General features: G+C 44.0%; 1 protein-coding gene across 1 annotated transcript in view; it reads right to left on the bottom strand.

Annotated features, from left to right (window-relative positions):
* Nucleotides 1-23085, bottom strand: part of LOC106571916 (cadherin-like protein 26) — a 52558-nt gene that overhangs the window by 13514 nt on the left and 15959 nt on the right. Inside the window, exons 4-16 of the mRNA XM_014145472.3 lie at nucleotides 22884-23042; nucleotides 22638-22785; nucleotides 22285-22457; nucleotides 21936-22064; nucleotides 21585-21770; nucleotides 21003-21277; nucleotides 19206-19351; nucleotides 15192-15419; nucleotides 14607-14828; nucleotides 13609-13739; nucleotides 12952-13044; nucleotides 9314-9382; nucleotides 7283-7390 (exon numbers count right to left, since the gene is read on the bottom strand). Of these exons, the coding sequence (XP_014000947.1) occupies nucleotides 7283-7390; nucleotides 9314-9382; nucleotides 12952-13044; nucleotides 13609-13739; nucleotides 14607-14828; nucleotides 15192-15419; nucleotides 19206-19351; nucleotides 21003-21277; nucleotides 21585-21770; nucleotides 21936-22064; nucleotides 22285-22457; nucleotides 22638-22785; nucleotides 22884-23042 (2067 nt within the window). The remainder of the gene's footprint in view (nucleotides 1-7282; nucleotides 7391-9313; nucleotides 9383-12951; nucleotides 13045-13608; nucleotides 13740-14606; nucleotides 14829-15191; nucleotides 15420-19205; nucleotides 19352-21002; nucleotides 21278-21584; nucleotides 21771-21935; nucleotides 22065-22284; nucleotides 22458-22637; nucleotides 22786-22883; nucleotides 23043-23085) is intronic.

The raw sequence follows: 23085 nt of genomic DNA, 5'->3' as shown, positions 1-23085 counted from the left end.
GCTTACCAATCGCTGCAGCTGTACATAGCCCACCTGTAAATAGCCCACCCAACTACCTACCTCATTCCCATACTGTTTTATTAACTTTTTTGCTCTTTTGCACACCAGTATTTCTACTTCCACATCATCATCTGCATATCTATCACTTCAGTGTTAATTTGCTAAGTTGTAATTACTTCGCTTCTATGGACTATTTATTGCCTTACCACCTTACTCCGTTTGCACACACTGTATATAGATTTTTCTATTGTGTTATTGACTGTACTTTTGTTTATCCTATGTTTAACTCTGTGTTGTTTTTTGTCGCACTGCTTTGCTTCATCTTGGCCAGGTCGCAGTTGTAAATGAGAACTTGTTCTCAACTGGCCTACCTGGTGAAATAAAAAAATATAACATTTTCATCAGTTTCCAGATTTCTCCATTTAGCCAAGGAAGAGTGCTCTTTTGGCCAGGTTTTGATTTCCTTGTAGCCATTTGTAGTCTGGATTGTGGATAAAAAAACCTGACTGTCAGCTTCCACATTTTTATAGGACAGAACATCATTACAGTTAATTCCCGTAATTTCTTTTTCAAAATCATTTAACTCACCCTTAGGTATTCTGAGCTGATCAGGCTTGCAGTGCCTTGCAAAAGTATTATTCCCCTTTGGCATTTTTCCTATTTTGTGCATTACAACCTGTAATTTTAATTCATGTAATGGAAATGGACAAAATTGTCTATATTGGTGAAGTGAAATGAAAAAATTACTTGTTTCAAAAAATTCAAAAAATAAATAAATGGAAAAGTGGTGCGTGCATATATACTGCTCAAAAAATAAAGGGAACACTTAAACAACACATCCTAGATCTGAATGAAAGAAATAATCTTATTAAATACTTTTTTCTTTACATAGTTGAATGTGCTGACAACAAAATCACACAAAAGTAATCAATGGAAATCCAATTTATCAACCCATGGAGGTCTGGATTTGGAGTCACACTCAAAATTAAAGTGGAAAACCACACTACAGGCTGATCCAACTTTGATGTAATGTCCTTAAAACAAGTCAAAATTAGGCTCAGTAGTGTATGTGGCCTCCACGTGCCTGTATGATCTCCCTACAACGCCTGGGCATGCTCCTGATGAGGTGGTGGATGGTCTCCTGAGGGATCTCCTCCCAGACCTGGACTAAAGCATCCGCCAACTCCTGAACAGTCTGTGGTGCAACGTGGCGTTGGTGGATGGAGCGAGACATGATGTCCCAGATGTGCTCAATTGGATTCAGGTCTGGGGAACGGGCGGGCCAGTCCATAGCATCAATGCCTTCCTCTTGCAGGAACTGCTGACACACTCCAGCCACATGAGGTCTAGCATTGTCTTGCATTAGGAGGAACCCAGGGCCAACCGCACCAGCATATGGTCTCACAAGGGGTCTGAGGATCTCATCTCGGTACCTAATGGCAGTCAGGCTACCTCTGGCGAGCACATGGAGGGCTGTGCGGCCCCCCAAAGAAATGCCACCCCACACCATGACTGACCAACCGCCAAACCGGTCATGCTGGAGGATGTTGCAGGCAGCAGAATGTTCTCCACGGTGTCTCCAGACTCTGTCACGTCTGTCACGTGCTCAGTGTGAACCTGCTTTCATCTGTGAAGAGCACAGGGTGCCAGTGGCGAATTTGCCAATCTTGGTGTTCTCTGGGAAATGCGAAACGTCCTGCACGGTGTTGGGCTGTAAGCACAACCCCCACCTGTGGACGTCGGGCCCTCATACCACCCTCATGGAGTCTGTTTCTGACCGTTTGAGCAGACACATGCACATTTGTGGCCTGCTGGAGGTCATTTTGCAGGGCTCTGGCAGTGCTTCTCCTGCTCCTCCTTTCACAAAGGCGGAGGAATCGGTCCTGCTGCTGGGTTGTTGCCCTCCTACGGCCTCCTCCACGTCTCCTGATGTACTGGCCTGTCTCCTGGTAGCGCCTCCATGCTCTGGACACTACGCTGACAGACACAGCAAACTTTCTTGCCACAGCTCGCATTGATGTGCCATCCTGGATGAGCTGCACTACCTGAGCCACTTGTGTGGGTTGTAGACTCCGTCTCATGCTACCACTAGAGTGAAAACACAGCCAGCATTCAAAAGTGACCAAAACATCAGCCAGGAAGCATAGGAACTGAGAAGTGGTCTGTGGTCCCCACCTGCAGAACCACTCCTTTATTGGGGGTGTCTTGCTAATTGCCTATAATATCCTCCTCTTGTCTATCCATTTGCATAACAGCATGTGAAATGTATTGTCAATCAGTGTTGCTTCCTAAGTGGACAGTTTGATTTCACAGAAGTGTGATTGACTTGGAGTTACATTGTGTTGTTTAAGTGTTCCCTTTATTTTTTTGAGCAGTGTATATTCACCCCTTTCGCTATGAAGCCCCTAAATAAGATCTGGTGCAACCAATTACCATCAGAAGTCACATAATTAGTTCAATAAAGTCCACCTGTATGCAATCTAAGTCTCACATGATCTATCACATGATCACACCTGTTCTGAAAGGCCCCAGAGTCTGCAACACCACTAAGCAAGGGACACCACCAAGCAAGCAGCACATTGAATACCAAGGAGCTCTCCAAACAAGTCAGGGACAAAGTTCTGGAGAAGTACAGATCAGGATTGGGTTATAAAATATGTCTGAAACTTTCAAAATCCCACGGAGCACCAATAAATTATTTGTTTTAAATGGAAAGAATATGGCACCACAACAAACCTGCCCACCAGGGCTGCCCACCAAATCTCACAGACCAGGCAAGCAGGGCATTAATCAGAGAGGCAACAAAGAGACCAAAGATAACCCTGAAGGAGCTGCAAAACTCCACAGCGGAGATTGGAGTATCTGTCCATAGGACCACTTTAAGCCGTACACTCCACAGAGTGAAGACTGGCCAGAAAAAAAGGCATTGCTTAAAGAAAAAAATAAGCTAACATGTTTGGTGTTCGCAAAAAGGCATGTGGGAGACTCCCCAAACATATGGAAGACGGTACTCTGGTCAGATAAGACTACAATTTTGCTTTTTGGCCATCAAGGAAAATGATATGTCTGGCGCAAACCCGACACCTCATCACCCCGAGAACACCATCCCCACAGTGAAGCGTGGTGGTGGCAGCATCATGCTGTGGGGATGTTTTTCATCAGCAGGGACTGGGAAACTGGTCAGAATTGAAGGAATGATGGATGGTGCTAAATACATGGAAATTCTTGAGGGAAACCTGTTTCCGTCTACCAGAGATTTAAGACTGGGATGGAGGTTCACCTTCCAGCAGGACAATGACCCTAAGCATACTGCTAAAACAACACTCGAGTGGTTTAAGGGGAAACATTGAAATGTCTTGGAATGGCCTAGTCAAAGCCCAGACCTTAATCCAATTGAATCTGTGGTGTGAGTTAAAGATTGCTGTACACCAGCAGAACCCATCCAACTTGAAGGAGCTGGAGCTGTTTTGCCTTGAGGAATTGGCAACAATCCCAGTGACTAGATGTGCCAAGCTTGTAGAGACATACCCCAAGAGACTTGCAGCTGTAATTGCTGTAAAAGGTGACTCTACAAAGTATTGACTTTGGGGGGGGGGGGGGGGGGGGGGGGTAAATAGTTATGCACGTTCTGTTTTTTTATTTCTTGTTTGTTCACAATAAAAAATATTTTGTATCTTCAAAGTGGTAGGCATGTTGTGTAACTGAAATGATACAACCCCCCCAAAATCAATTTTATTTCCAGGTTGTAAGGCAACAAAATAAGAAAATGCCAAGGGGGTGAATACTTTCGCAAGTCACTGTAAACAAAGATAAACAATCAAATCATTACTTTAAGACATGAAGCTCAGTCAATACTTGAACATTTGAAGAACTTTGGAAGTTTCTTCAAGTGCAGTCACAAAAACACTCAAGCTCTATGATGAAACTGGCTCTCATGAGTACCGCCACAGGAAAGGAAGACCTAGTTACCTCTTTTTTTGTCTTTCTTTTATGTAACCTTTATTTAACTAGGCAAGTCAGCAGATGATAAGTTCATTAGATTTACCAGCCTCAGAAAATACAGCCCAAATATATGCTTCACAGAGTTCAAGTAACAGACACAGCTCAACATCAACTGTTCAAAGAGACCGCGTGAATCAGGCCTTCATGGTCGAATTGCTGCAAAGAAACCACTACTAAAGAGCACCAATAAGAAGAGACTTGATTGGGCCAAGAAACACGAGCAACGGACATTAGACCGGTGTAAATCTGTGCATTGGTTTGATGAGTCCAAATTTGCGATTTTTGGTTCGAACCACCGTGTCTTTGTGAGATGCAGAGGATGTGAACGGATGATCTTGCAAGTGTGGTTCCCACTGTGAAGCAAGGAGGAGGTGTGATGGTGTGTGGGTGCTTTGCTAGTGACACTTTCTGTGATTTATTTAGAATTCAAGGCACACTTAACCAGCATGGCTACCACAGCATTCTGCAGCGATACACCATCCCATCTGGTTTGGGCTGAGTGGGACTATCATTTGTTTTTCAACAGGACAATGACCCAACACACCTCCAGGCTGTGTAAGGGTTATTTTACCAAGGAGGAGAGTGATGGTGTGCTGCATCAGATGACCTGGCCTCCACAATCACCTGACCTCAAACCAATTGAGATGGTTTGGGACGATTTGGACCTCAGAGTGAAGGAAAAGCAGCCAACAAGTGCTCAGCATATGTGGGAACTCCTTCAAGACTGTTGAAAAAGCATTCCAGGTGGAGCTGGTTGAGAGAATGCCAAGAGTGTTCAATGCTGTCATCAAGGCAAAGGGTGGCTAATCTGAAGATTCTAAAATATACTTTGATTTGTTTAACACTTTTTTGGTTACTGCATGATTCCTGTGTTATTTCATAGTTTTGATGTCTTCACTATTATTCTACAATGTAGAAAATAGTAAAAATAAAGAAAACCCCATGAATGAGTAGATGTGTCCAAAATTTTGACTTGTACTGTAAATCAATCGTTTTTTGTATTCCGAAAATGTCTGAAACATTAACTTTCCTGACCATGCTATAGGTCATGTAACTGTTTGTTACACGCAATATGCTTTGTGGACGTCACCGGACAGATGATGAATTCGAGAACTTTTTGGAATGACACTGCAAATGTTCAAGTACCCCCCTTGTAGTCCCTTGGGTTTAGCTCGTTGGTCCCAGATGACTCGAGAGTGATATATATATTTTCAGTGTTTTCTGACTGATGGGTTTAGGCTGTTAAGTTTTGATTGGGGGTAGTTCGGTAGTGCAATTAACTATCCCTCGTGCTTGCACTGGATGAGAGGATCTAATTAAAACAGCTTGCGTGCCAGTAAGCAGAGTTGGTAATCACGTATTGGGACTTGTATACACTATGTTTGGACAGTCAAAGTTCATCTTGGAGACAGACGACTCAAGAGAAATCATGGAACCATAGCACTCCACTGCCATCCACTCCGGTGAGTTTTTTTTAGCTTGGAGGTGTTAGGCCCAGGGTTGAAGTGTCTGTCCCTAGAGAGCAGGAGGGTAGCAGTTTCCGATAGATGTTGAAGGACTTGTTTGTTACTCCCAAGTGTTTCAGTCAAGTAGGAAGCGAGGTAGACTTGGCCATTAATCAGGACATCATGCTGTGTCCTGTCCGGAGATGGCATTCCCCAACGCCAACAGTAGATTGACTGTGTCATCCCAGCAAGGATGCACTGAGATTATCAATAGAACACAGCTACATAGCTGACAATTTTACTAGAGATAAAACGCATAATTGCGCTTTAAATCTTTGTGAGTTATTTAGCTGGGGTCGGCGTACACAACCTGGTCTCAGAGCATTTCGTATTATTCTGTATCTAAAGCCAAGACACTCTACTGTGGTTACTTAAGGCAAAAATGAAAGGTGAATAGTTGGTCGGAGTGGGCGTAAAACGTGAACGTCTAGCAACCTAAAGGCTGCGAGTTTGAATGTCATAATGGACAACTTTAGCATTTTAGCTAATTAACAACTTTTCAACTACTTACTACTTTTTAGCTACTTTGCAACTACTTAGAATGATAGCTAACCTTTCCCCTAACCTTAACCCTTTTAACTAACCCTTCCCCTAACTTTAATAATTTAACCTAACTCCTAAACTTAACCCTGACCTTAATCCTAACCCCTAACCCTAACCCCTAGCTAATGTTAGTGAGCTAGCTAACATTAGCCACCTAGCTATAATTCTTAAAATATCATACATTTTGCAAATTCGTAACATATTGTACGTTTTGCAGGTTTGCAAATTCACAACATATAATATGATTTGTAATTCGTAATATATCAGACAAAATGGGTGATGGACATCCATAAATTAATGCATATCATATGAAACATAACAGATCAAACTAAAAGCTTGTCTCGGATTTTGTCACACCCTGATCTGTTTCACCCCCCTCCAGGTGTCGCCCATCTTACCCATTATCCCCTGTGTATTTATACCTGTGTTCTCTGTTTGTCTGTTGCCAGTTCATCTTGTTTGTTCAAGTCAACCAGCGTTTTGTCCAAGCTCCTGCTTTTTCCAGTTTCTCGCCCTCCTGGTTTTCACCCTTGCCTGTCCTGACTCCGAGCCCGCCTGCCTGACCACTCTGCCTACCCCTGACCCTGAGCCTGCCTGCCAACCTGTACCTTTGCCCCCCTCTGGATTACCGACCTCTGCCTTACCCTGACCACCGCCCGGTACCGTTGCCCCACCTCTGGTTTACTGACCCCTGCCTGACCCCTGCCTATCTAAGTTGCCTGCCCCTGTTGGAATATTAAACTATTGTTTATTCGACGTGGTCTGTATCTGGGTCTTACCGTCATACCTGATAGATTTACGTACAGAATAATACGAAATGCTCTGAGACCAGGTTGGCATACACCTGATCTTTTAGATAAAATAACAGAATATGGAGGAGAAGCAGCACCTGCCGTACAGCGCTCCCTTCGATCTGCTATCTTTCTTTACAGTATTAGGAGAACCAATAAGTTGAATACGTATTGACTCAAGACATTTCAGCTTTTCCTTTTTTATTAACTTGTACATTATTTCTGCAAACATAATTCCACTTTGACATTATGTGGTATTGTGTGTAGGCCAGTGACACAAAATGTCAATATAATCAATTCCGGGTAGTAACACAACAAATGTGGAAAAAGTCAAGGGGTGTGACGTGTGAACACTTTCTGAAGGCACTGTATGCAGCGCTAAGGTTGAAAAAGGAGGGTTATGTTGCCCCCTTGTGGCTGCCTGGAGCAGATGCCACTTACCTTGCTTTGCCCATCCTGGCTTCTCAGAGTTCCGTTGGCTTCGCTCATTCTCTGGAATGTTCCCCATCCTGAGAACCCTCCCCCTCCTGAGGAGGACAGCTTGGTGACCTGGGGAGAGATGGAGGATGAGTACTGAGACAATGGGCACAACTGCCATTATACATGATATACCTTATAATGTACACTATATATACACAAAAGTATATGGATTTGCCTATTTCAGCCACACTCGTTGCTGATAGGTGAATAAAATTGAGCACACAGCCATGCAATCTCCATAGTTAAACATTGGCAGTAGAATGGCCATACTGAAGAGGTCAGTGACTTTCAACATGGCGACGTCTCCAACAACTCAATTCGTCAAATTTCTGCCCTGCTAGAACTGCCCCGATCAACTGTAAGTGCTGTTATTGAGAAGTGAAAATGTCTAGGAGCAACAATGGCCCAGCCACAAAGTGGTAGCCACACAAGCTCACAGAACAGGACCACTGAGTGCTGAAGCACATAGCAAGGAAAAATGATCTGTCCTCGGTTACAACACTCACTACCGAGTTCCAAACTGCCTCTGGAAGTCACGGCACCACAAGAACTGTTCGTCGGGAGCTTCGTGAAATGGGTTTCCATGGCCGAGCAGCTGCACACAAGCGGCTCACAATGTGCAATGCCAACCTTCGGTTGGAGTGGTGTAAAGCTCGCCACCATTGGACTCTGGAGCAGTGGAAACGTGTTCTTTTGAGTGATGAATCACACTTCTCCATCTGGCAGTCTGACGGACGAATCTGGGTTTGGTGGATGCCAGGATAACACTACCTGCCCGAATGCATTGTGACAACTGTAAAGTGTGTTGGAGGAATAATGGTCTGGAGCCCCTTAGTTCCAGTAAAGGGAAATCTTAACGCTACAGTATACAATGAATGACATTCTAGACAATTCTGTAGTACTTCCAACTTTGTGGCAACAGTTTGGGGAAGGCCCTTCCTGTTTCAGCATGACAATGCCCCCTTGCACAAAGCGAGGTCCATGGCTGGCCAGCACAGAGCCCTGACCTCAACCCCATCAAACACCTTTGGGATGAATTGGAACGCCGACTGCGAGCCAGGCCTAATCGCCCAACGTCAGTGTCTGACGTCACTAATGCTCTCGTGGCTGAATGGAAGCAAGTCCCTGCAGCAATGTTCCAACATCTAGTGGAAAGCCTTCCCAGAAGAGTGGAGGCTGTTATAGCAGCAAATGGGGGACCAGCTCCATATTAATGCCCATGATTTTGAAATGAGATGTTCGACAAACAGGTGTCCACATACTTTTGGTCATGTAGTGTACACTCATGCCCTACTCCATCAGCTAGGAGTATCCTCCATCAGAATTGTATACCACTGTTGTCACCACTATTTTGTTGAGCTAAGTAAGGCCATGATATGCGCATGTTAGATAATGACAGGGTAATAGTGTAAATGCACAAAGTGCTAGATGAAACTATAACTAAGGACTATAAAGAGTTAAATTGTGTTTTGCACACTGTGATGTAGTACCACTCAACATAAAACTATGGAACGTATAATACTGAGACAGGTAGAAAGAGCATGTAATGCTCTTTGATACATCTCTCATAAATAGATGACACGGGTCAAAGACAATGCTATTCAGTGCAATTGAACAGTCAGGGATAGTACAACTGGTCGAAGCTGTAGTAGACATTGGCAATTTACAAAGTTCCCCAAACTTCAGAATGTGCTAGAGCATGGCACTTCAACCCTGTTCCTGGAGAACTACCCTCCTGTAGGGTTTCACTCCAACCCCAGTTGTAACTAACCTAATTCAGCTGCTCAACCAGCTGATTGTTAGAATCAGGTGCACTTGATTAGGGTTGGAGTGAAAACCAACAGGACAGTAGCTCTCCAGGAAAAAGTAGTTCAAAGGTATTTTTAAACACAACACGTTTTAAAACATATACTTGATGTTTCCATTATGCTGAATTTAGGCTGAAACTTCAACGCTTGAAAAATCAGGTTTGTCAGCAAGGCTGTCACTTACCACGGTCCTCCCTGTGGTTCTGTACATCTCATTGGTCTCTTGGGTCATCTCATTGGTCTCCTGAGTAAGCTGTCCAATCAGAGCAGAGAGTCAAGCACAGCATAAATAGCCTCTGCCGAGTACCCAAAAACCAGATGTTTCGGTTTTCAGGGGATATGAAAAGAGAGCTTTTGGGTGTTAACAAGGTGACAAGGTGACAACTTTACTGAATTGGTTGAACAGTGCAGAAGAGAACTTCCCCCAACTGTTTTTTTTCTTCTCGTCAAGACCAGTATGTTGAGCAAGGGTCTCCAACCCTGTTCCTGGAGAGCTGACCTCCTGTAGATTTTTACTCCAACACCAGTTTTAACTAACCTGGTTCAGTTTATCAACCAGCTAATTAGAATCAGGTGTGCTAGATTACGGTTGGATTGAAAACCTACAGGAAGGTAGCTCTCCAAGAACAGGGTTGGAGAGCCCTGATGTAGGGGATCTAGTTTCAGGCATTTCCTTTAAACAACAGGGATTTAGACTGTGATCACTGTGTTGTAGTGAAATGGTGGAAGATGGAGTACAGATGTAAGATCTTAATTTGATCACCCGTTTGCAGTAGAAATGCAGGAAATGTAAAACTTTCAGTGCATTTGAGGTTTAAAAAGGCTTCTGAAGTTTGTAATTTCCATTTTTAAATTTCAGACTTAATAATTTTCCCTTATGAAATCTGATAGCACTTTATAATACCTCCAAATAACAAAGCATTTATAATTGTTTAGTAAATAGTTTATTAATCATTTATTAATCATTACTCCAGTCATGAGATGTTTAATATAGGTCCTTATAAACCATTTACTAATCATTAGTTAAGTCTTTTTGCGTGGCCTCATCTAAAGTGTGGGATATTTATACTTTATAAATACTTTATAAATGTTTAGAGTGACATTGTGAAACAAATATTGCAAGGATTTGAGGAAGAGTAATGGGAATGTTTCGCTAATGTTTTGCAACCTTTGAAACGCAAACTAATCATAAAACAGAGAAAGGTATTCTACACACAACAGCTGGCAGGACCAGCCAGTTTTTGTCTAGTGGATTTGTATTCTTTCATTACTACTGATATGTGATTGAGGAAGAAATGTTACATGTATGATTTGCAGGTAGAAATGTTACATCTTAACCTTTAAATGCTTCCATTGCTTCACTCTTTAAACAGCAGACACTTTTCACACATAGCTTTGCTTGGCGGGACCTTTACTGGGCAAGTAGTAACTATTTAAACGTAAACAGCAAAAATAAATATTACGATATTGTTTCCTTACCTCGTAAGCAGTCTATAGACTGCTCTTAATCGCTCGTGGACAGACTGTAATTGCTCTGTAATAGCTACTGTAAATTTGACAGTGAAGTTAGATTAACAAGAATTTATCCTTTCTGCCGATTTAAGACATGTCTATGTCCTGGAAAGTTTGCTGTTACTTACAATGTCATGCTAATCACATTAGTGCACGTTAGCTCAACCGTCCCGGTATAGGGACACCGATCCGGTAGAGGTTAACAGATAGAATGTCTACCAATGGCATGTCCATCTTTTGGAGAAAAATTACACAGGTCACTCAAAACATTTCTAAAGTATTTCTAAAGTAAGAATAGCCCACACTTTAGACAAGGCCATGCAAAAAGACAACTAATGATTAGTAAATGGTTTATAAGGATCTATATTAAATGTCTTATAAATGATCTTACGAATCATTATTAAATACTTTAAACGTTGTTTACAAATGTGTGAATAACTAGGTTACTAACATTTACAAATGTATGAGTAATGATTAATAAATAATGAATAAACGATTTACTAATGCATTAGAATTATGTGACGTTATTATAAAGTGCTACCTGAAAATGTATCAACGCCTACAAAAATGTCCATTAATTATAATCCACATAATAATTCACATTTCCTGTTGCTGCAGGATTATTTTCCTGCTGTAGTAAACTGGCTCAGATTAAGATACTACATCTGTATATAGTAACTAGTCTTGTTGTTGGTGAAAGAGTTAATAATGTGATATATGAAGAGGTGTGGCGTAGCAGATAGAGCGTAAGGTAGATAGTAGGTAGCTCTGTTCAACAGTAGGGCTATCTTACAGTTTGGAGATTTGGCTCTAACTCATTCTCCATTGACAAGCTGATGGCATGCTTGTACCAACAAGTCCATCCTTTTTAGGAAACCATCATAAAATATTATGCACTATATAACTTAGCGCACCTCATAAATCTTCTAAATCTCACTAATGTTCTCCCACCATCATACTTTACTATGCCCTCTAGTGCACACTGTGCCCTACACAATCCACTATTTTAAATATCTTAGTTCACATTACTACACTCTATTTTATCCCGTACACTCCATACATCTCTAGTACACACTACTATGATTTGCCTTTTTTTGTTGTTGTACTTTTACACCTTTTTCTTCCCAATTTTGTGATATCAAATTGGTAGGTACAGTCTTGTCCCATCGCTGCAACTCCCCTATGGACTCGGGAGAGGCGAAGGTTGAGAGCCATGCGTCCCCTGAAACACGATCCTGCCATGCCGCACTGCTTCTTGACACAATGCTCGCTTAACCCGGAAGCCAGACGCACCAATGTTTCAGTCGAAACACTGTCCAACCCGCGACCGTAGTCAGGTTGCAGGCTCCCGGCCCGCCACAAGGAGTCGCTAGAGCGCGGCGGGACAAGGAAATCCCGGCCGGCCAAACCCTCCCCTAACCTGGAAGTCGCTGGGCCAATTGTGCGCCGCCTCATGGGTTTCCAGGTCATGATGCAGTGCCTTAGACCGCTGCGCCACTCGGGAGGCTGCTGTCTGTACTGTATTCTATACTTAATACAAAAGTCAAGTCATCCAAGCCGATCAACTAGGCCTACAGGTATTTACAAGCAAGTGTAACTGCCACCTTTTCCGGGGCCACCAATACATTCTTTTAGCAGACTGGTTCATCTTCCGAGAACAGTCAAACTAGACATGGACGTGTGGTTTGGAGAATGTGGTCAGTGTTGTAGGCCTACTCACTTTGCATGTGACACATGTGCTCACGAGTCACAAGTTACGAGTCACACCCAAATCATGTATGTGAGCTATTTTACTGTCTCTCATTGGTACAATAGAAAATAAATGATGCTAGTGGTGACAGAACCTGCTTCAGTTCGTGCTTTCCATATTTATAGTACATATTAGAGGGAAACACACACCCTACACAGAAACCACTAATCACCTGTAACTGTCATTGTATTAATGACTTCTACTAACTCTGTTCCTCCATCATGGTACATCTCATACACTCTCTCACACACAACTCCATCTAACCGTGCAGAACACACACACACACACACACACACACACACACACACACACACACACACACACACACACACACACACACACACACACACACACACACACACACACACACACACACACACACACACACACACACACACACACACACACACACACACACACACACACACAGCATTGAAAAACCTCAAACCCTGTTGTGACCATAGACCATTTATAAATAAGGGCTGTGAAGCAGAAAGAGATAAGTTAAAGACAAAATTAAGAAGAAGAAGAGAGGAAAGTAAGGATAGTGGCCAGTTTACCTTTATGCCTGTGGTGGCCTGCTTCATTCCATCAACCACCTTCACGGCTACATGGTTGGGAGTGGTGCGAGTCAAGATCAACATGGGCTCACCCTAAGAGAGAGGGACACGAGGAGAGAGAGAGGTGGAGGGGGAAGAAGGAGGATAGGGGCATGAGAGACGAGGAGAGGTGGAGGCAGGAGAGAGGAGGAGTGGAGGCAGGAGAGGTAAGCAGAGAGGATTGGAAAAGAAGAGGAGTTTAGGAAAGCAGTGGAGGAACGAGAAGGAGAAAAGTGGTGAGGAGAGAAGAGAACATTAAAAGAAGAAATGACAAGAACAATTAAAAGTTAATACAACATGAAACATGTCAGATTACATACGGAGCCATTCGCATAGCAGAGGGAGAACACCTGTCTTGCCATGAGTACATACCAGTAAAGACCTGTCATACCCAGACCTGCCACACGCAGACTCAACGACCACTATGATGTAAGCACATCACAGCCCAGTAAGGGATTGTTATGTACACTCCTGTCTGTGTGCTGAACACCCCAAACTTTGCACATTGTGTACAAATAAATAGCTAATAAACCTATATTATTACTGCACACACACACACGGATGCACACATGAGCACACACTTGCACGCGTAACCCACATGCACACACCCACACACACCTTGCATGCGGAGCTCCCTCCCTCCTCGTTGTAGTGGATAAGAGTCTGGTTTCCCTCGTCTTGCGGATTGAGGGGGAGGTGTGTGAAAGTCTTACCGCCACACTCACACAGCAGGAGGAAAAGCAGCAGCACTGGAAGAGGGACACACAACCACAGTGTCACTACTAACAGTCATACGTATAACATAGCATTTTACCGTACAAACAACTCACAGATGTTTAAAGTCATGTTTGTATAACACTTCATAGCACGTCATTGCTATATTACTGCTTTCTATCAACATGCTTTAACAATATTGCATCACAAGTGTCACGTTCTGACCTGTAAAGGTGTGATTTGTTGGTGTTTAGTTTGGTCATGAGGTGGCAGGGGTTATTTGTTTTATGTGGTTCAGGGTGGTTGTGTGTATGTGTCCATGTAGAGAGGGGTATTTGATTTATTAGTCCAGGGTTTTGGTTATTGTTCTATGTTAGTTTATTTCTATGTTCTGTCTAGTCATTTGTATTTCTATGTTTAGTTAATTAATGTTGGGGCCTTCAGTTGGAGGCAGCTGTCTGTAGTTGCCTCTGATTGAAGGTCCTATAATTAGGGGTGTGTTTGTATTGTGGTTTGTGGGTAGTTGTACTCTGTTTTGTGCTTGTCACCTGACAGAACCGTTAGTGTCGTTTCTGTTAGTTGTATACGTGTTTATTTTATTTCTCCTTCTTATATATTAAAAAGAGAAGATGAGTATACACTTCCCTGTTGCGTCTTGGTCCTCCACACACGACACTCGTTACAGCAAGTTTGATCTCAATTCGATCGATGTGATTTGGATTAGACTGTGATTTGGATTAGACTGTATCTTTCAACATTTTCCCCACTCCAGATTTCAGGGTATAAGCACTATGGTTAGTTCTAAGACTGTCTGAGTAACTGACTTACTGATTATCCGCCTACTCTATAACTATCCCTTATCTCTATCTACAGTAATCCATACCTATTGCCTTCTAACTCACGTAAGAGGAGAAGCAGTCCAGCCAGCAGTAGTCCTATAGCGGCCAAGCCCAGGCTGGAGGTCCGGGGTAGAGAGGCCCTACACTTGTCCCCTCCCCCACAGTCACACACCATAACCTGGACAGTGTCATTTACAACCATTCCTTGCTGGTCCTGGATCACCAGAGGCACTGTGTAGTTACCGTACGGCAGACTCTTCAGACTGACAAGACCTGCCTCCATACCTGACCACCAGGGAGAAAGAGAGAGAGGAAAAGAAGGTAGGGGGTTAATTATATTCAATTCTGTGCAGCGTTGAAGGACCTGACATCTCAGTATTTTTTTTATTTTTTAGGTTAGCAGGTTGTGTTGAGATGTGCTGAAATGTCCATGTGTATTTATGGACTTTGGACTTTGGAAGAGGTCTGTGACTGCTATACAACCCTTCAGCTCTGTACGGAAATAGACTATATATCAGGATAAATACAGAGCCTTGGTGTGTGTGTGTGTGTGTGTGTGTGTGTGTGTGTGTGTGTGTGTGTGTGTGTGTGTGTGTGTGTGTGTGTGTGTGTGTGTGTGTGTGTGTGGGGGGGGGGGATTCTGCTAACCAGTGGCAGGGTCCAGTTTCCAGTGGCTCTTCAATGCTTTGTCTCTGTTGTCCTCTCTCAGGGAGAGGAAACAGGGACATCCAAAGGGAGGGTTGTCCTTGTCTGCTACCGGCACAATCACCTTGTTACCACACATCACCAGCTTCTTCTCCACCACATAGGGCGTGTTATCATTGATATCCCCCAGGTGGACCAGAATGGTGCCTGTAGCCGTGGCAGGGGGCTCCCCTGAGAAACAAAGACAGAGACTTTGAATACTTTATTATGCTCAATACCATACACATATGCATTTGTAGAGGTGAAGTCGGATGTTTACATACACCTTAGCCAAATACATTTAAACTCAGTTTTTCACAATTCCTGACATTTAATCCTAGTAAAAATTCCCTGTTTTAGGATCACCACTTTATTTTAAGAATGTGAAATGCCAGAATAATAGTAGAGAGTGATTTATTTCAGCTTTTATTTATTTCATCACATTCCCAGTGGGTCAGAAGTTTACATACACTCAATTAGTATTTGGAAGAATTGCCTTTAAATTGTTTTAACTTGGGTCAAACATATCGGGTAGCCTTCCACAAGCTTCCCACAACAAGTTGGGTGAATTTTGGCCCATTCCTCCTGACAGAGCTGTTGTACCTGAGTCAGGTTTGTAGGCCTCCTCGCTCACACACACTTTTTCAGTACTTCCCACATATTTTCTATAGGATTGTGGTCAGGGCTTTGTGATGGCCACTCCAATACCTTGACTTTGTTGTTGTCAATTTGGAAGACCTATTTGCGACCAAGCTTTAACTTCCTGACTGATGTCTTGAGATGTTGCTTCAATATATCCACATAATTTTCCTACCTCATGATGCCACCTATTTTGTGAAGTGCACCAGTCCCTCCTGCAGCAAAGCACCCCCTCAACATGAGGCTGCCACCCCAGTGCTTCACGGTTGGGATGGTGTTCTTCGACTTGCAAGCCTCCCCCTTTTTCCTCCAAACATAACGATGGTCATTCTGGCCATATTTTTCTGGCCATATTTTTGTTTCATCAGACCAGAGAACATTTCTCTAAAAAGTACAATCTTTGTCCATATGTGCAGTTGCAAACCGTAGTCTGACAAGGCCTTTCAGGTTATGTCAATATAGGACTCGATTTACTGTGGATATAGATATTTTTGTACCTGTTTCCTCCAGATCTTCACAAGGTCCTTTGCTGTTGTTCTGGGATTGATTTGCACTTTTCACACCAAAGTATGTTCATCTCTAGGAGACAGAGCGGTATGACGGCTGCGTGGTCCCATGGTGTTTATACTTAGGTACTATTGTTTGTATAGATGAACGTGGTACCTTCAGGCATTTGGAAATTGCTCCCAAGGATGAACCAGACTTGTAATAATCAATGCACGTGCGCAGACCTCCATCCTTCTTCTTCACAAAAAAGAAACTCGAGGAGACGGGTGAAATGGAGGACCGAATGTACCCCTGACGCAGGGATTCGGAGACAAATGTCTCCATAGCCAACGTCTCCGCTTACAACAGGGATACACGTGACTCCTGGGAAGTGCAGCGTCCACCATGAGATATATCGCACAATCCCCCTGTCGATGGGGTGGTAATTGAGTCGCCTTCTTTTTACAGAAGGCGAGAGCCAATTGGCATATTCGGGGGGAATGTGCACGATGGAGACCTGGTCTGGACTTTCCTCCGTAGTAGCACCAACGGAAACCCCTACACACCTACCTGAGCACTCTCGCAACCACCCCGTGAGAGCCCTCTGTGGCCAAGAAAAAGGGGTTATGACAAGTTAACCAATGTAGACCCAGCACCACGGGATATGCAGGAGTGTCAATAAGGAAAATACACATTTTTTCCTTGTGACCCCCCTGCGTCACCATACTCAAAGGAGCTGTGGCCTCCCTGATAAACCCTTACCCTAATGGTCGACTATCTAATGTGTGAACGGGGAAAGGCACATTCACGGGTACAATGGGGATCCCTAAACTATGAGCAAACGCTTGATCAATAAAATTCCCAGCCGCGCCTGAATCTACTAGCGCCTTATGCTGGGAACGCAGGGAAAAATCAGGAAAAGTGACAGACACAAATATATGGGCAACAGAGGGCTCTGGATGAGAATGGTGCCTACTCACCTGGGGTGGCGCCAGAGCGCCCTGCCTGCTACCTCGATTCCCAGAAGAACCTACCCGTCACCGACCAGCAATGTGACCTCTGCGGTTACAGATGGTGCACGAGTGGGAACCCCCTCCAGTCTCCCTGTGCACCCTCCCTCCCAGCTCCCTGGGTATAGGAGAGGGGGTGCGGGAGGATGGAACCACCAGATCCCCATCTGGACATCCGCGAGCAGCCAGCAAGTTGTCCAGCCGGATGTACAGATCCACCAGCTGGTCGAAGGTGAGGGTGATGTCTCTGCAGGCCAGCTCCCGACGGACGTTCTCACGCAGACTGCAGCGGTAATGGTCGATCAGGGTCTCGTGATTCCATCCCGCACCAGCTGCCAGGGTCCTGAACTCAGGGCAAAATCCTGGATGCTCCTCGTCTCCTGCCTCATATGGTAGAGGCGCTCACCCGCCGCTTTGCCCTCGGGTGGGTGGTCGAAGACTGCCCGGAAACGGCGGGTGAACTCCTCATAATGGTCCAACGCCGCATCTCCTCCTCCACACCCTGCGCTGGCCCATTTCAGGGCTCTCCCGGTGAGGCACGGGAGAGCCCTGGGTGGACCGTGGCCAGGTATAATTGGAGGAGGAAACCCTGGCAGCCGGCAGTATTTCCGTCGTACCCCTGAGGCATGGATATACGGATTCCACCGGGTTCAGGTTGAGAAGGGACGCTCAGTATAGACCCCGGTTGGGCTGGTGGAGGCGCTGGAAGAACTCCCTGTCTCTCCCAGCGGTCCATATTCTGGACAACGTGATCCAGGGCGGCGCACAGATGGTGAAGCTTCTTTGCCTGCTCCTGGACGCGCTCCTCCACCTCCATGTCCGGGGTATCCTCTCCTGCTGACTTCATAATTTTGGTCGGAGATTCTGTCATTGTCATGTGTGTAGGTGGCAGGGAAGTCAGGCGCAGGTGAAACCAACTTGGTGTAACTGAAGTAGTTTAATTATTATATAAAACAAACTCCAAGAAACCAACGTACATAAAAATAAACATGGGTAAACATAACCGTCACACACCTATACAAAATACACGAACACATAACCACAAACAATCTCTGACAAGGACATGAGGGGAAACAGAGGGTTAAATACACAGCATGTAATTAATGGGATTGGAACCAGGTGTGTAGGAAGACAAGACAAAACCAATGGAAAATGAAAAATGGATCAATGATGGCTAGAAGACCGGTGACGTCGACCGCCGAGCACCACCCGAACAAGGAGGGGCATCGACTTCGGCAGAAGTCGTGACACAAATCGTCTTTACACTTGCGTACTATTGTTTGTACAGATGAACGTGGTACCTTCAGGCATTTGTAAATTGCTTCCAAGGATTAACCAGACTTGTATAGGTCTGAAATTTTTTTTCTGAAGTCTTGACTGATTTCTTTTGATTTTCCCATGATGTCAAGCAAAGAGGCACTGAGTTTGAAGGTAGACCTTGAAATACATTCAAAGGTACACCTCCAATTGACTCAAATAATGTCAATTAGCCTATCAGAAGCTTCTAAAGCCATGACATCATTTTCTGGAATTTTCCAAGCTGTTTAAAGGCACAGTCAACTTACTGTATGTAAACTTCTGACCCACTGTGATACAGTGAATTATAAGTGAAATAATCTGTCTGTAAATAATTGTTGGAAAAATGACTCATGTCATGCACAAAGTAGATGTCCTAACCGACTTGCCAAAACTATAGTTTGTTAACAAGAAATTTGTGGAGTGGTTGAAAAACAAGTTTTAATGACTCCAACCTAAGTGTATGTAAACTTCCGACTTCAACTGTACGTACACACACAGCTGCATGCAAGAACACACACAAACACATGCACACATACACACTAACCGTTGTCTATAGCTTGGATTAGGATAGTGTAGATGTTGTCTTTATTGACGTAAGGTGACTCCCGGTCCATCTTCTTCACTGTAGTAACCTCTCCTGTCTTGGGATCTATGGTGAACCAGCCTGCTGGGTCCTCAGCTAACTCATACCTGGTCAGGACATGGAGAGGAAAGATGGACAGACAGGCAGACAGACAGACAGACAGGTTAACACATGGCTTTTCTATACTGTCATAAGTAATAATGGTGAAACCAACTCAAATAAAACAAAGGCTTCAAATAATGTGCAGATGCTTAATGTGAACACACAATTTCACTATACACTACATGACCAAAAGTATGTGGACACCTGCTTGTCAAACATTACAAAATCATGGGCATTAATATGGATTTGGTTCCCCCTTTGCTGCTATAACAGTCTCCACTCTTCTGGCAAGGCTTTCCACTAAATGTTGGAACATTGCGGGGACATGCTTCCATTCAGCCACAAGAGCATTATTAGTGAGGTCGGCGCTGATGTTGGGCGTTTAGGCCTGGCTCGCAGTCACAGTTTTAATTACTCCCAAAGGTGTTCGATGGGGTTGAGGTCAGGGCTCTGTGCAGACCAGTCAAGTTCTTCCACACCGATCTCAACAAACCATTTCAGTATGGACCTCACTTTGTGCATGGGGGCATTGTCATGCTGAAACAGGAAAGGGCCTTCCCCAAACTGTTGCCTCAAAGTTGGAAGCACAGAATCGTCTAGAATATCATTGGATGCTGTAGCGTTAAGATTTCCCTTCACTGGAACTAAGGGGCCTAGCTTGAACCATGAAAAACAGTCCCAGACCATTATTATCCTCCACCAAACATTACAGTTTGCACTACACATTGGGGCAGGTAGTGTTCTCCTGGCATCCACCAAACCCAGATTCATCCATCAGACAGTGAAGCATCACTCCAGAGAGCACATTACCATTTTTTTAAAAATCTTTATTTAATTAGGCAAGTCAGTTAAGAGCAAAGTCTTATTTTCAATGACAGCCTATGAACAATGGATTAACTGCCTTGTTCAGGGGCAGAACAACAGATTTGTACCTTGTCAGCTCAGGGATTTGAACTTGCAACCTTCAGGTTACTAGTCCAATGCTCTAACCACTAGGCTACGCTGCCACCCCGAGTCCAATGGGGGCGAGCTTTACACCACTCCAGCCGATGCTTGGCATTGTGTATTGTGATTTTAGGCTTATGTCCGGCAGCTCGGCCATGGAAACCCCTTTCATGAAGCTCCCGACGAACTGTTCTTGTGCTGACATTGCTTCCAGAGGCAGTTTGGAACTCGGTAGTGAGTGATGCAGCTGAGAACAGATGATTTTTATGCGCTACGTGCACTCGGCCGTCCCGTTCTGTGAGCTTTTGTGGCCTACCACTTCGTGGCTGAGCTGTTGTTGCTCCTAGACGATTCCACTTCACAATAACAGCACTTACAGCTCTAGCAGGGCAGAAATTTGATGAACTGACTTGTTGGAAAGGTGGCATCCTACGATGGTGCCTTGTTGAAAGTCACTGTGCTCTTCAGTAAGGCCATTCTACTGCCATTGTTTGTCTATGGAGATTGCATGGCTTTGTGCTCAATTTTATACACCTGTCTGCAATGGTGTGGCTGAAATTGCCGAATCCACTAATTTAAAGGGGTGTCCACAAACTTTTGTATATATATATATATATATATATATTGTAAGTTGCGGGAATCAGTATCACAACCTAGGTGAATGAAGAATCATCATAATGTTTCTGAGGCACAACATGTTATGCCACCCACCTGATTTTATCCATATCTGAGTCAACGTCAGTTACTTTGGGTTTGTACAGCACCTTTCCCACCTCCTGCTCTTCCTTTCCATACACGTCTGTCACTTTATTGTCAAACACCGGGGGGTCGTTCACGTCAATCACCTTCACAGTCACGTTGACTGTCTGGGGGGTCAAGGTCTTAGCATGGGACATGGCCCCGCCGGAGCTACACACAAACAAAGGCTCCTCGTTCTCCACGGAGATCTGAACATTGGTCAACGTTGTCTTCTCAAAATCCTTCCCCTGAGAAAAACAGTCAAATCATCACAATAACTGTTCAATCACAACACTACAAAAAGAGGGCTCGCAATTCTAACCAATTACTGCGCTTTTTCTACATAAAATGGATCAATCAAGTAACAAGATGTTTTCCCTTGTGAGCACATTTTCGTGACTTTTTTTTTATTGCAGCAGCAAAATCAAGCATTTCAGAATGCAACTAGTGTATCACAAAAAAACTGCGAAATCCTGGAGGGACTGACTAAGTGATGTTCATGCTCAGAACGTTGTTGGCCTACTCATGTAAGGTCATAAGGTCAAACAGACTCACCTTGATGACAGTCAGTATACCCTCATTGGTCTTGGGGTCGGTCTCGATCTTATAGTTTCCTTCCTCGTTCCCCATCACAATGGAGTAAACGGCTCGCCATGCGGGGGTGTTGGGGGTGTCTGCATCAGTCACAGCCACTCGGAGTATCTCTTTATTGGATTCCATCTCCATTATGTGAGTATCGTACTGCGAAAAAAGACAGTAAAGTAAGTATTTGTGCTTCAAAAATCAATAAAGACATTTTCAATCAATCGATCAATTATTCAATTGATCAAACAACCAATCAACCAGTCAATCATTGAACCAATCAATCAATCAACCAGTCAATCAATCAATCAACTTGGAACTTACGGTCTTGTTTTTGAACACTGGCTGGTGAGTGTTGGAGTCCATTATGTGGAGGTTGACCACTGCAGTTGAGGACAGGGCTGGTATCCCATGATCCTGAGCTTCAACAACCACTTTATACATCTTTACTTTCTATGTGAACAACAAAATAAATGAAATATTGATCCACCATTTTACATAAAGTTATTGATTTTGTGTGTGTGTGTGTGTGTGTGTGTGTGTGTGTGTGTGTGTGTGTGTGTGTGTGTGTGTGTGTGTGTGTGGTGTGTGGTGTGTGTGTGTGCATCAATTGTGTGTGTTTGCACATGCTGTATGTAATGATGTGTGTGTATGTGTCATAGTGGAGCCTTACGTCATAGTCAAAGCAGCCGGTGAAGGTGAGCTGGCTCATCTTGGTGCCCTCCACCTGCTTCAGTTTGATCTTGGGCTCGGCTGGCTCCTGAGACAACAACCTGATACTGATGTTGGAGTTCTGTGTGTTCACCTGATCCATGTCCATGGCTGTCAGAGGCACTGGCAGATACCCTGATACAGGGGGGAGGGAAATGAGTTCCCCTTTACATGTTCTCTACGATCAAGAAAGAGCAGCCACTTGCCACTTAATTTCTCAGCCAAATGCAACAACTGCCTGGTTCTTGGGCGAACAGTCTAGCTAAGTATACTTTATATATAGGCACATGATTTACAGCCTTTGCGTGTACTGACCCTCTGGCATGTTCTCTTTTACACTGGCTTTCATGACAGGGTTTGCAAAGTAAGGGGCGTTGTCATTGATGTCCGTAATCGCCACGTCGAACGCCAGAGTCTTGTCCACAGACTTACCAGTCACCTTGTCGATGATGTCAAACATAATCTGTGGGAAATAATACATTACTGTTATGTTTAGGTATTCCGTTTTGTCTGTCTGTTTAGCTTCTGTCCGTCCATCTGTCTTTGTCTGTTGATGCTTACATGAAAGAAGGGGTATGTCTCCCTGTCGATAGGCTTGTGTACGTACACCACTCCGTCATTGTCGTCAATGGAGAACACGCCCACTGGTTCCTCGTTCACTCCAGTTCCAGATAAACGGAACTGATGACTTTTGAAAAGAGCTGTTTTATCGTTGAACATCTGGAAAGATGACCAGTTTTCAGGGCTATGAACACTGGGTCTG

This window comes from Salmo salar, chromosome 15 (genome assembly GCF_965601325.2).
Source record: "Salmo salar chromosome 15, fSalSal1, whole genome shotgun sequence".
Taxonomy (NCBI): Eukaryota; Metazoa; Chordata; class Actinopteri; order Salmoniformes; family Salmonidae; genus Salmo; species Salmo salar.
This window is presented reverse-complemented; position numbering and strand designations above follow the sequence as displayed.